At 35.6% G+C, this 12,267-nt stretch overlaps 1 protein-coding gene across 1 annotated transcript; it reads right to left on the bottom strand.

The window, feature by feature from the left end:
- Window positions 1–6,971: 6,971 nt before the first annotated feature.
- LOC112024115 (CASP-like protein 5B2) lies at window positions 6,972–10,564 on the bottom strand. Its single transcript, XM_024056757.2, has 3 exons — window positions 9,984–10,564; window positions 8,234–8,366; window positions 6,972–7,345 (listed from the first exon to the last, which is right to left on the bottom strand). Exons 1-3 carry the CDS (start codon window positions 10,112–10,114, stop codon window positions 7,142–7,144), a joined length of 468 nt encoding a protein of 155 aa, XP_023912525.1. The 5' UTR covers window positions 10,115–10,564; the 3' UTR covers window positions 6,972–7,141.
- Window positions 10,565–12,267: the final 1,703 nt, after the last annotated feature.

Here is a 12,267-nt window from a genome sequence, read left to right on the forward strand (position 1 = left end):
TAGAGATAAGAGGCCATTGAAGGAGCATACTATGGCCACAAACACACACTCACACACAACGAATGTATACTTAATCTTGTAGCTGTGAGTTTTCTAGTTTCTCTTAGCTATCATTTGTGTTAGTATTCAACAGAATAGAATATTTTAACTTCCTTTTAAGCATTTTATGATCTGCTAAATGTTCATACAACCTAACTGGATAGGAATGTTATTGTTTCTTTTCTAAACATCATTAATGTCTTTATCAAAATGTTTTCCTGTTTTGGGTTCATTAGAGTTCACCTAGACCTTAGGATTAGTGGAAGTTCAATTGCACAGCAAGGATTTCAGTTTGCTAGCATGTCTAGAGTTCTGTGTTGACTTTCAAAGTCTAGGCTTGTAGGCTGCTAGGAAAGACTTTAAACACAAAGTCTGCAAACAGTTGACCATATCTTTAGGATGACATCTAGATTGTTCGTAGAACTTGTTGTATATAATCAAATTATAAATAGCCCTCTATTAATCCAACAGGATAATGGTGGCAGGTCAATGCTAAACTTCACTATGGAGTTCCTTAAATCCTATCCATCCATTTTGAAATTAGTAAATGGATTTTGCCAATGGATCAATAATTTACATAGATACTTAAATCGATAGCAGTTTACTGTGCACACCTGAAACCCATTTCCCCAATCTGCTTTCGATTCACACCCATCAGTGACTTAAGTCGGCCAAAGCAGGGCAAGGTGAAATTCCTGTGAGACAGGGCAGAGGCTGAGGCAAAACATAGCAAGACGAAAGTTCTGGTGAGACACAACAGTGGCTGAAAGCCAAGATGGTATGTTGTCTAAGTGTAAGCTGTTGGTATTTATTTCTGGTAGCAGATTTTGACTGCTGAGAAGCATTTGGGACTTGACAATGAGAATGATAAAGACTATTATGAAGAGGGGAATGTAGCATATGAGACAGGGACATATAGCTACCACTTGGAAGTCCAACTTGACCTCTGCGATGTTGTTTTTATCATTCTCATCCATGGTCTAGGGAGTATTGTTGGGTGGCAGTATAGTGGTTGTGGTGGTAATGGTGACCATTAAGGTTGGGTATGGTGGAATGGAGCAGAGAGGGGTAATAAAGAGTAAGCAAGAGAGACTTTGTGACACCGGAGTGTCGCAAGCCCGGCCCAAATGTTTTTCTTGAAGCCCATAATTGCAACCCATTATTTTGAACATTTTTTCCGCTCCAATAATATCATTAATTAGTTATAGTTTCTAAAGAAGTCATATAGTCTTTAATTGGTAATTTCTAGGGAATTATTAGACTTTATGTTTTAGTTCTCCTAGATAGACAAGTCTTTTATTGTGTTTTTAGTTTCTATGAGTCAAGTCTGACTTTGGTCTTGCAAATTTAATGTTTTAATTGCTAATTTCGTTCTCTCATGCTTAGAGGGTTGTTCTAAGATTTATATAAGCCTTTTGGCTGGATTTAATAAAAGATTAGAGTGTATTTTCAGATTATATAGCCTTTGTAATTCAGAAGATGGATTTCTTCTTTTAAACTCTTATCCCATTGGTGGATTTCTTAGGTGGCAAGTTCGGGTTTTGTATCTCTTTGGGTGGTGTTTCTGTATCCCAATGAGTGGTTAGCCATTTATCCCTTTTTATTATCTTAAGTATTTGATTCAATCCACCTTACCAAATTATATTCCAGCCATCAAACATTTCCCATATTGGATCAGTTTGGGTATTCCCTTACAACCGGTATCACTTTGACTAATACAAGAAATCAAAAGCACCTATTTGGAATTTTGAACATTAAGACTCTTTATGTGAATGAGATTTTATAATTATATCTTCGGGTTGATTCATGCAATGGGATATTTTTTTTATCAGTGGTTTATTTACGTTTGGTTAAATTTTTATGGTTGACAATTGGATTGGAGTATTTATAGTCTGAGTTGCATGAAATTGCTCCTTTTTTTCCCCAAAAGTCTTTAAAGGCAGCTGTGTTGGACTCCAATCTCAACATTTTAATTCTTAGCTTGTTCATTTTGATACTGTGAGTTGCCCAGTTGCCCTATTCCGGCAGACCGAAGATGGGTTTCCATGACCCTTCGGATAATGGCAGAATTGTCTCACCCACATTAATGTGAATAAAAAGCTTTGGATCTCATACTTCACAAAAACACTTGAAATTTTTGGATTTGGGAAAATTGCTGCAGTTTCAGGTAATGGACGGTAACAAGCTTATCATGAATAGTAGAGGAGGGCGGTTTAGTAATTCCAATTTCCGAGTATAAAAGGGTAGCTTTGCCATTTTACGTTATGAAGGTCACGTGCAAAGCATGCAATTGTTAAAGGTTTTTTTTGGTAGAAAGGGAAATCTATTAAAACTAAACAGCAAATACAGAACGTTCATAAACCATCCCAGTAGAGTCCAGACTAAGTAAAAGAGCTACATCTGCCAAGGGGTCTAAGAAAACAACAAAATCTAGCAAGCACATCAACACATTTATTTGCCTCACAATAACAATGGTGAATTTGAACCAAAGGAATCTCTCTCAGACTTGACTTAAAGTCATTCACTAAGGCATCTGTGCTATTTTGATTAGAATCCTTTTGCAGCATGTCCACAATAAGCTTGGCATCAAGCTCAAGAATCACAGCGGGGAGTTTAAGGGAAATGCATAACTTGATGCCATCTCTTAGCGCCCAAAGCTCTGCTGCAACACTAGTTGTGTGCCTAACAGCCCTCGCATAACCTCTAATCCATTCCCCTTAGTCATTATGGATTAGGCCTCCACCACCAGCTCGTCCGAGGTTTCCAAGCAACAAACCATCTAAATTAAGCTTGTACCAACTCATAGGAGGCTTGAGCCAGCTCACTCTAATTATCCGATGACTAATGGTCAGCTTTCCATTAATTCCGATATAAGCAAACTCATTTGCTTTAGCTAAGACTTCATACTTTAAGTCGCTCTGATTTCTTTCATTCGGAAACAAGACTCCATTCCGATGGGTTCGTAAGGTCCATATTCCAAAACCAAATAATATACCCCAAGAGACATCCGAAGTGGCCATAGTTTTGGTGCTACAACAGTTTAGCCGTAGTCAGTTTGTGAGCTATAAACCGAAGAATGAAACAACAGGGAGGGGCAGAGATAACGCAGTCCATAGGTTCCGGGCAACTTGGCAATCTCTAAGCACGTGTAGGATTGATTCTGAACCTAAATTGCAAAGCCGACAAATGGTTGGGATATCCATTCCCCTGGCTGCAAGTAAGGAGCTTACTGGGATGCTTTTATGGTAGCATTTCCATTAAAAGCACTTGATTTTGGGGATAGTTGGCACCCTCCAAATCCACTCTCCATCAAAATTATCATTACAATTACCTTCAGCCTCCACTCTAGCCAACTTGTAAGCTTCCTTCATTTCAAAATTTCCACTTGGTGAAGAAGACCATGTGATGCGGTCAGAATTTTGGGCAGAGAAAGAGACGGGAGGCTTTCATTTCTATCATCAACCTTTTGAGAAACACAAAAGAGCAGGCCTACCAATTCCAACCCGAGATATTAACCACCTCCTTCAACATCATACCTTCCTCCCTCCCTTCTATTGAGAGGCCCTGCTATCAAGCTTCAAAGAGGCCCTTTGTCCAACCACTTATCAAACCAAAGAGATAATTGACTATTCTTGCCAACAATCCATTTTGTACCTTTTTGAAAAACTGAGTCACCTTTGCTAATAGCAGCCCAGATAGAAGAACAAGATCCTCTAATTCGGCTTGGATTAGATACTCTCCTTGGAGATTGATACTTTTGAGTACGGACCCTGGCCCATAAAGAGGATGGTTCTGTTTGAAGGCGCCAGTTTAACTTGGCTAGGCTTGCGATATTTTTTTCCCTTGCTGCTTGAAAACCCAGCCCCCCCTCTTTCTTAGGCTTAGTAATCTTCTTCCAACTAACCAAATGGATTTTTTTCTTGCTTTCCGAGGAACCCCATAGAAAGTTACGGCTTAACCTGTCAATGCTACTTAAAAATTTTACCGGAAGAGTTGCACATTGCATAGCATAATTCGGAATGGTGGTGGTCACCGCTTGAGTAAGAACAAGTCTTCCGGCAAAGGAAAGCAAATTAGATTTCCACCCTGCTAGCCTGCTCTGGACTCGGCAAATGAAAGCAATTGTTAAAGTTAACATCAAGATGAACAGTCCATTTAGTTCAATATTAAAATTTCTGAGAAATGAATTATTTTTCAAAAAGCATTTTTTAGAGAACTATCTTTTTTTTTTTTTCCTTATATTTGGTAACAATATTAAAATGAGTTGAAAAATTATTTTTTGACTTCTCTTATTTAGTTTAACGTAAGCTAGAGTTGTTTTCCAAAAAGTAAACAATTTTATTTCATGCCAAGCTAAGGGCCCGTTTGGTTTGTATTTTTAAACAACATTATTTAGATTTTAAATAGCATTTCACTCATTTCAACTAGGGGTGGCAAAATCAACCCAAACCCATTTGCCCACCCAAACTCACCCACTTAAAATAAACCCAAACCCACCCAATTATTAGTTGGGTTAAATGGATATTAACCCAATTAAACCCAATTAACACTAATGTTTATTGGGTTTTAATTGAGTACCCAATTACCCAACCCCAAAACTACTAAAATGACCAAAATACCCCCTCAACCTAAAAAATGACCAAAATAACACCTAAATCCAAAAAATGACCAAAATACCCAGAAACCCAAAAAAAGACCATCCCCCCCTCTTTCTTAGGCTTAGTAATCTTCTTCCAACTAACCAAATTGATTTTTTTTTCTTGCTTTCCGAGGAACCCTATAGAAAGTTATGGCTTAACCTGTCAATGCTAGTTAAAAATTTTACCGGAAGAGCTGCACATTGCATAGCATAATTCGGAATGATGGTGGTCACCGCTTGAGTAAGAACAAGTCTTCCGGCAAAGGAAAGCAAATTAGATTTCCACCCCGCAAGCCTGCTCTGGACTCGGCAAATGAAAGCAATTGTTAAAGTTAACATCAAGATGAACACTCCATTTAGTTCAATATTAAAATTTCTAAGAAATGAATTATTTTTGAAAAAGCATTTTTTAGAGAGCTATCTTTTTTTTTCTTATATTTGGTAACAACGTTAAAATGAGTTGGAAAATTATTTTTTGACTTCTCTTATTTAGTTTAACGTAAGCTAGAGTTGTATTTCCAAAAAGTACAAACAACAATTTTCAAACTATTCATACCAAGCACTCTATAAATAAAAGAAGATAAGAGATAGTTTTTCTTCAACCTATTTTTTTTTTCTAGTACTACTAAACAGAGGAAAACTTGAAAAACTATTTTCGTGAAGAACGTGCTAAATTTATTGTGTGGTGTAAATTGCTAAATTTATTATAAGTTTATAGTAGATTTCTAAAATTAATAGTAAAAAATTATTAAAACTTTAATCATTCATTCATAATTTCATATATTAAAAATAGGAGAGGGTGCATCTGATACTTAGGAAATAGAAAATAAAAAATAAAAGTTGAATTGCATTAAGTACTACCTCCCTTGCATGTTAATTTATGATCCAGATTTGTATAAATCAATATAAAAGTTTAATTTGTAGTATATTTTTGTTTAAGTACAACATTTTCCTCCATACTAAATTACATGATTTTTCTTTAACCTGTTATGTGGCTGTTTATAAGATCATTGAGACATGTAACTCGTTAAATGATTTAAACAAGTCTCATTTATGTCGTCAAATAAAAAGTTGCCTTAAGTGACTATCTTGTAGCCAAATTCAGCTTGTTTATTCTGTAACAGTAAATGAAATTTGGAACATAAGAAACTTCTTGTTTGGGAGGCAAGGTGTTGATGTTTATGTTCTCTCCCTTGATCCATAAATTCCATGTTTCTTACTGGGATCATGCAGTGGGTGTCAATAATATTGGAAGACCTCAGGTTCCTATTTTTGGAGGGAGTGTAGGAAAAGCCAATGCTGCTTCCTTAGTTACAGATAATGTTGGTGCAACTTGGCCTAAAGGAAAGGCAGTAGCAACAATAGCAAGATATCAAATCATATAATAGGAGATGTGTGAAGGCTAATATTGTGTCTACTGAAGCGGCTCTTTCTGTGCTTTTAGCAATGAAATCAACCAATGAACCTTTTTAGGCGCCTTAGTTAAGAGACCTGAGTGCTTATAATTGACATTCAGCATTTGGTGGCATCTGCACAATGTGCACATCCTCATCAATTTGTGTTTGAATGGGTAGAAGGAAGCTCAACTTAATGGTGCACTAGCTGGGCTAAAATTCATGAGTTTAAAAGGCCACAAATAACAAAGAGTAGAAACAATATTTAGGAGATGTAGTTGAAGGATTTTTCATAATGATTCTTAACAAATATTAACATGGTGTTTATATATTATCATAACTTATAAAATTCTGGGGTTATAATGGTAAAATAAAAAATATTTTGTTTAAATTTTTGTAAGGAACTAGCTTTGGATATTTTTTTAAGAGCTTGTCTACAAAATAAAATAAAATAAAATAAAAACTCTTTAAAACTAACCCTGAAAAATAGATTAAGAGACTTGTTGATGATAATTTAACACTTATCTCACTAAATCAATAAAAGAGTGATCTGTGATGGGTTGGAGTCGGAGTCTCGAAACGAAAGTTTGCGTTGTGAACTTGTGATTGGATGAAACTCGTAAGGGTTTCACTCGCAAACAGGCGTGCATGTTATGTTTGCAAATTTAAGCACCCATTAGATGACCGTACGAGGTTACTTTAAGAAGTAGAGCTCTAATTCTAAGTTTTAATAGTAGAGTTTTGCAACAAAGGGTTTTGACTAAAAAGCTAGTTAAGGTTTTGAATGTTTGGCCATTACGTTTCAAGAATAAGAACAAGTCGAGTGGAAAGAAAATTTATAACTTTTTATAAAATAAAATTTTTGAAAAAAAAATGGAAATAAAATTTGAACCCAATACTGGATTAAGAACATGAGGGTTAAAGCCCTCTACTCCATGTAACTAAAAAAGGTGGATCCTGAAAATCACCAATAGATTGGGTATGCTGGAGAAACAACATCATTTACAAGTGAAATAAAAGATTGTGTATCGTGGACGTGTTATCTGCAGAGCTGGAGAGAATGAGCCATCTAAATTGAGGCTAATAAAATCCAAAACATCACATGAGATGATATGGCACTAAGAGCCCAGCTGATGAAAGCAAAAGCTATAGAGGTCTGGTACTTGCTGCAGGGAAGATGCACTTGATCATTGCAGTAATGCAAGTCTCTTGAATACAGAACTATAATCCCAGCTGATGAGCATGCAGCTGCAAGTGATAGAATAGCGGTCACCTGCAAATTTTGAATTATTACATGTTATGCCCACTGTTACATATATTGACAAGACAGTGGGAAAGTAGCCGTTTTGATTCCCAACTGAATTCAGCTCCTAAACCATGCAGAAATAATAGCCAACTCAGAACCAAAGTTGAGAGACCAGAGAGGCCTCTAAAAAATTTCAAAAGCAATGTGCGCGTGTGTTGGGGATGGGGGGAGATTGGGGATGTGTTTCTATAAAAAAATATACACATATACATGGTGCTCTAAAGCTTTTGGTCTCCCCCTACACATAAGGCTCAATAGATCTGATTCCAGGAAAGTTCAAGAAATAAAACTTGTAGAGACAGAGAGCTCATGCGCAGATTGAGGATGATAAACTCTATTCGAACTCAACAATATCTCATGTAACAACAAATTATAAGATCACTGCATGTCAAGGCATGCACCTCTCAATAAAAATTTTACCTACTAACAAGTTGATAGGAGAGACCATACCATCCCATGTGACCATCTCTGTAGACTTGGATGGCATTGGAAAGCAGCAAACAAAATTTCTTTTAAACATCACTTATTTGACATATAATAGGCAGCCAAATATGACAATAATATGAAGACTGACCCACCAATTGTTCATTAATTTGTCAGTCTAAACTGAGAAGGCTAACACAGTGTCTTAGGAAATGTTTTTGTGGCCCTTAAAAATGATTAACCAGTCCATTGGGCAGCATTGGCCACAATCATGACCAAAATGAATATAAAAATTAGCAACATATGAAATGTGATGACTGCAAGTATCTAGCAAACACATGTATATGAAGCATCGGATTTATGTGACAATGCTCATGCATATTTTATAGCAAGAAAAAATGTTTTCAAGAATTTAAGGGACAAGTTGAATACCCAATCGCCTACAACAAACAGGCTCACTAGGATTGGATTTTGAAGGTCTCTCTTTCTTGTCAAAGCATAAACATCAAGACATGCAAGTCCAAAGCTCCACAGCACTTGAAGCCCCATTGATGCAATCAAATAGCTGAGCGAAAGCACATACATCACCGTTAAAAGTGTGGAACAGAACGGTTGCTAAAGTATCTTAGTAGACTTTAAAACCCTCACCACCCCGCAAAAAAAAAGGGAGCATAATCTTTTACCCTATATATAGATGGTGGGAGAGGACAGGGCAAGCTCACCAGAATATACTAAAATTAGTGTACTCCAGTCACCCTTCCCCTCTCCTTTAAGGAATGCAAATGAGAATTAAAATTTGAGCGAGAATTAAGTAGAAAATACCATATTCACAGGTTTAACGTGCCTGGATACACTGCATGACTGTATGTAATGCATGCAGGGATTGCATAGACATCACTTACTGCAGCAGTTGCACTAGATATAAACACTAACTTGTGAACCTAGACACTACATCTCTCTCAGAAAAAGGTGTAATAGATCTACTCTGATTAATTATAAATGAGTATTTTACATTCAAAATGTAGCCTCCTAATAAGACCCTTCCAACATAACCTAAGTATAGTGAGGACCATAAAAAAAAAAAAAAAAATTTAAAGGAAATTTTCACAATTGTTACTCTCGCATTTACACATAGCCAAAACTTAAATGTGCAAGTATTAATAAGCTATTAAAGAACTTATGTAGGGATGCCAATGAGGCAGGGCAGGGTCGGATTAAGGGGCAGGGAAAACTCGCATGGGGAGTGAGCAGGGCAAGTCAGGTTCAGGGCAGGTTGGAGGTATTTTCCATCCCTAACTAGTTGGCTGCGACATTAATAAGGTAGAGATGAAAGAAACAAGGGAGGCACAATCATGCAGTGCTAAAAGAGAGAAAACGCGTATTTTAGGGGATGGTAATAGAATATGTACAAAATTAATAAATAATAAATAGGTTATGTATAAAAAAATATTCCTTTATACACACACACACAATTACACATTCAGGGAAGGAAAAACCCATATGGAAAAAAGCAGAGCAATGCGGAAAATTTTTTCCATCCCTAAACTTAGGGCACTTGATTCCATTTAGCATTCGGACAATTTTGCATTTGAAATATCTTTGTTGTAACAAGCTCATACCATAACAACCTGACAAGGATAGAAAGTAATCTTGGCTAGAGCAAAGCTTTTTTTTTTTTTTTTTTTTGGGGGTGTAAAAAAAAAAAAAAAAAAACCTTCACTATATTTATGACTCTCTGTGGCCTACAAAGGAAAGGGTACATTGACAATGAACTCAGATAAAGTTAGGTGTGCAATGCTATCACATCACCAGAAGTTCCATACTTATTAGGAATCAACAACTCTACATTGACATCTTAATGAGCCATTCTCCAAGGATTAATTTCATTTGCCACATCATATGTGTCGCTAAAATCAGCTAGCCCAGGATTACACGTTTACTACTTTCTTCCTGTTTTGAACATTGTCATTAATTTCACATATCAAAAGGAATTACTAAAACAAATTCAAACTTACAATCTGAATGGAATTATTGAAATAAATACAGCCATTTTCTTTTTCTTTTTTTTAAATACCCATCTTTCTTTTTTCCCCATTTTCATAAATAAAATTGATCATCCAACAGAATGTTAAGCTAAAAAACAAAAAAAAACCCAAAAAACAAAGTGAGAATAAGGAAATACCAGTAAGCAGTGAAGCTAGAAAATCCAAGGGAAGTGACCATAACACCAATTGCCGCAGCTGCAAATCCACATTGCCCCAATCTCAACGCTAACCCACTCACCGAACCTGGTCTCCCTATCAACTTCTTCATTTCTCTCTCTCTCTCTCTCTCTCTGGGCCTTCTTCTCTTTGAAGCAAATTGGCCCTGATTGGAAACCAACCCTATATTTCAACAAACCCTTGCATTAACTGAAAGCCCAGTATTTCAAATTCAGTGGCATACCCATAATTTGAAATTTCAGGGGCTTCAAAATTTTTAAAGGAATTGCATGTGATTGTGATTTTTTTTGGGGAAGATCTAGGTTTTTTTTTGGATTCGAAACGACAAATGAGTGAAACGTGAGAGAGAGAGAGAGAGAAAGGTTTAACGAAATCTTCCTTATAAAAACAAAAACCTATGATGTACTAAAAATGATTCTGTTTTTCTTTATGGGATTAAGAAATGAAACCCTATATTATTATGCATAATCTGCTCTATATCTTCCTCTTTTTTTGGCTTTAAATTTTGTGATGTACTAAATGATTCTGTTTCTGGCGTATCTTAAAAAAAATGATTCAATGTTATTAAATTTTTTTTATTCTGATTTTTTAATGGCTAGAATGACTGTAGCTCTAGAATTGGCTGGTAGGACTGACTAATAGTCCTACATGGATGACCTTTTTCTTTTTTACCTTTATTATTATTATTTTTTTTTAATGTAATTAAATTTCTTCACTTTCGGCCGCAGTGCAATGGAGTTCTTTTCAGGTGCTGAAAAGACTACCATATGTAAGGTGGGTATTGGACCTTGTCCAATCAATCCTAAGAAGTTCGAAGTTTTCTGAACTCAACATCAATTTTGAGCATGTGTCTATATCCCAATGTATTTAGTGGAACTTCCTACTGGACATAAGCTATTCTCTAGATTTGAGATGGAGCAAGATTTTTTCATGCACCTTGGAACAGGGTGAGGATAAGACCCCGACCTGCTCTATTAGTATTAAAGACTTGGTATGTATTACTAAATATTTAAATGCATGAATATTAAGATTTTTTTTTTTTGTTTTATTGTGATATTGTCTTATTAAACACTTCGAATAATATTATTTAGTTTTTACTAAAAATTACTTTGATTAAAACAATAAATTTAATCGAAATTTCAAGGATATTTATTTTAATGAAAAAGTTTTATATTTAGAAAAATTGTAATAGGTGTGGTGGGCTATGACAAGTTAATATAAAATAAATTTTTGAGGGAATGATGGGGCCACACGAAAATGGGGTAGGCAGTTTGCCCCACCATGCAGGACAGAGGTAAAAATCTTATTCTTTGGCCCTATCCCGTCTCATTGCCATCCCTATCTAAGTTAGCTATGGGTTTGCTTGTCCATCAAGCATTCCACATTTGTGTAGAAGGCAGGGACGGAACCAGGATTTGAACCTAGGGGGGGCGAAAGCATGAACCAAAAAAATTTCAAGTGACATGGTTTATTAAAAAAAAAAAAATTATGGTAGACAAAACAATTGCACTTTATTACCATAAATATTTAAGTCAAGAAGGAAATAATATGAACCAAAAAAGTTGAAAGTCACAATATAATATTCAAACCTTTTCGAAGAAGAGAGTAAAAAAAGAAGAGGACTTCAGATCTCCAAATTTTGGATAATTGGAATTAATATGTTGATTTTATCACATTGACCAACTCACCAATATGATAAACCCATACTTTTGGATGCAACTAAAAATCACACTAATGAAGTTTTCAAAACTTTGTTTGAGGATTTTAAAAAATTGGGATATTAATATTAAGAGTTGGCAATGCTACATCATCAATATTGGCTTTTAAAAGAATTTTGCATTTTATCTTTTGAAAAAAATTTAAATATTGTAATTGACTTTCCCATAATTTATAAATCAATTAAAAAGTTATATAAATTATTGTCACCCCCATAAGGGAATTTATTTTTCTATGAGATTTTTTTGGTTATGAGTTATTGAATTATGATATTGGTGATTTGTGGATTTTTTGTTGTGTTGTATTTGGACTATGGAGAGGCCATGGGTCCAAAGAAATGGTTAAGTGATTAGTTTCTTTAGGCTATTTGGACCAATTCAAAAATTTGAGAGGGGGCAACTATAAACTCTAAATATGGGCATGCAAAAAAAAAAAAAAAAAAAAAAGCTAATTTGAAAGAAAAAGAAAAGGGGGGGGGGGGGGGGGGGGGGGTGGGGGGCCAATGGCCCCCCACTGCCCCTTAGTAGA

This window comes from Quercus suber, unplaced genomic scaffold (assembly GCF_002906115.3).
Source record: "Quercus suber isolate HL8 unplaced genomic scaffold, Cork oak 2.0 scaffold_240, whole genome shotgun sequence".
NCBI lineage: Eukaryota > Viridiplantae > Streptophyta > Magnoliopsida > Fagales > Fagaceae > Quercus > Quercus suber.

Excerpts from the sequence above, each read along its gene's own strand:
- LOC112024115 (XM_024056757.2), bottom strand. The coding sequence starts at position 10,114 with ATGAAGAAGTTGATAGGGAGACCAGGTTCGGTGAGTGGGTTAGCGTTG. Across the intron at positions 8,367-9,983 it reads TCTAGCTTCACTGCTTACTG|CTATTTGATTGCATCAATGG; the intron begins GTATTTCCTTAT and ends GCTTTCGCTCAG. Across the intron at positions 7,346-8,233 it reads TGTTTGTTGTAGGCGATTGG|GTGACCGCTATTCTATCACT; the intron begins GTATTCAACTTG and ends CAAAATTTGCAG.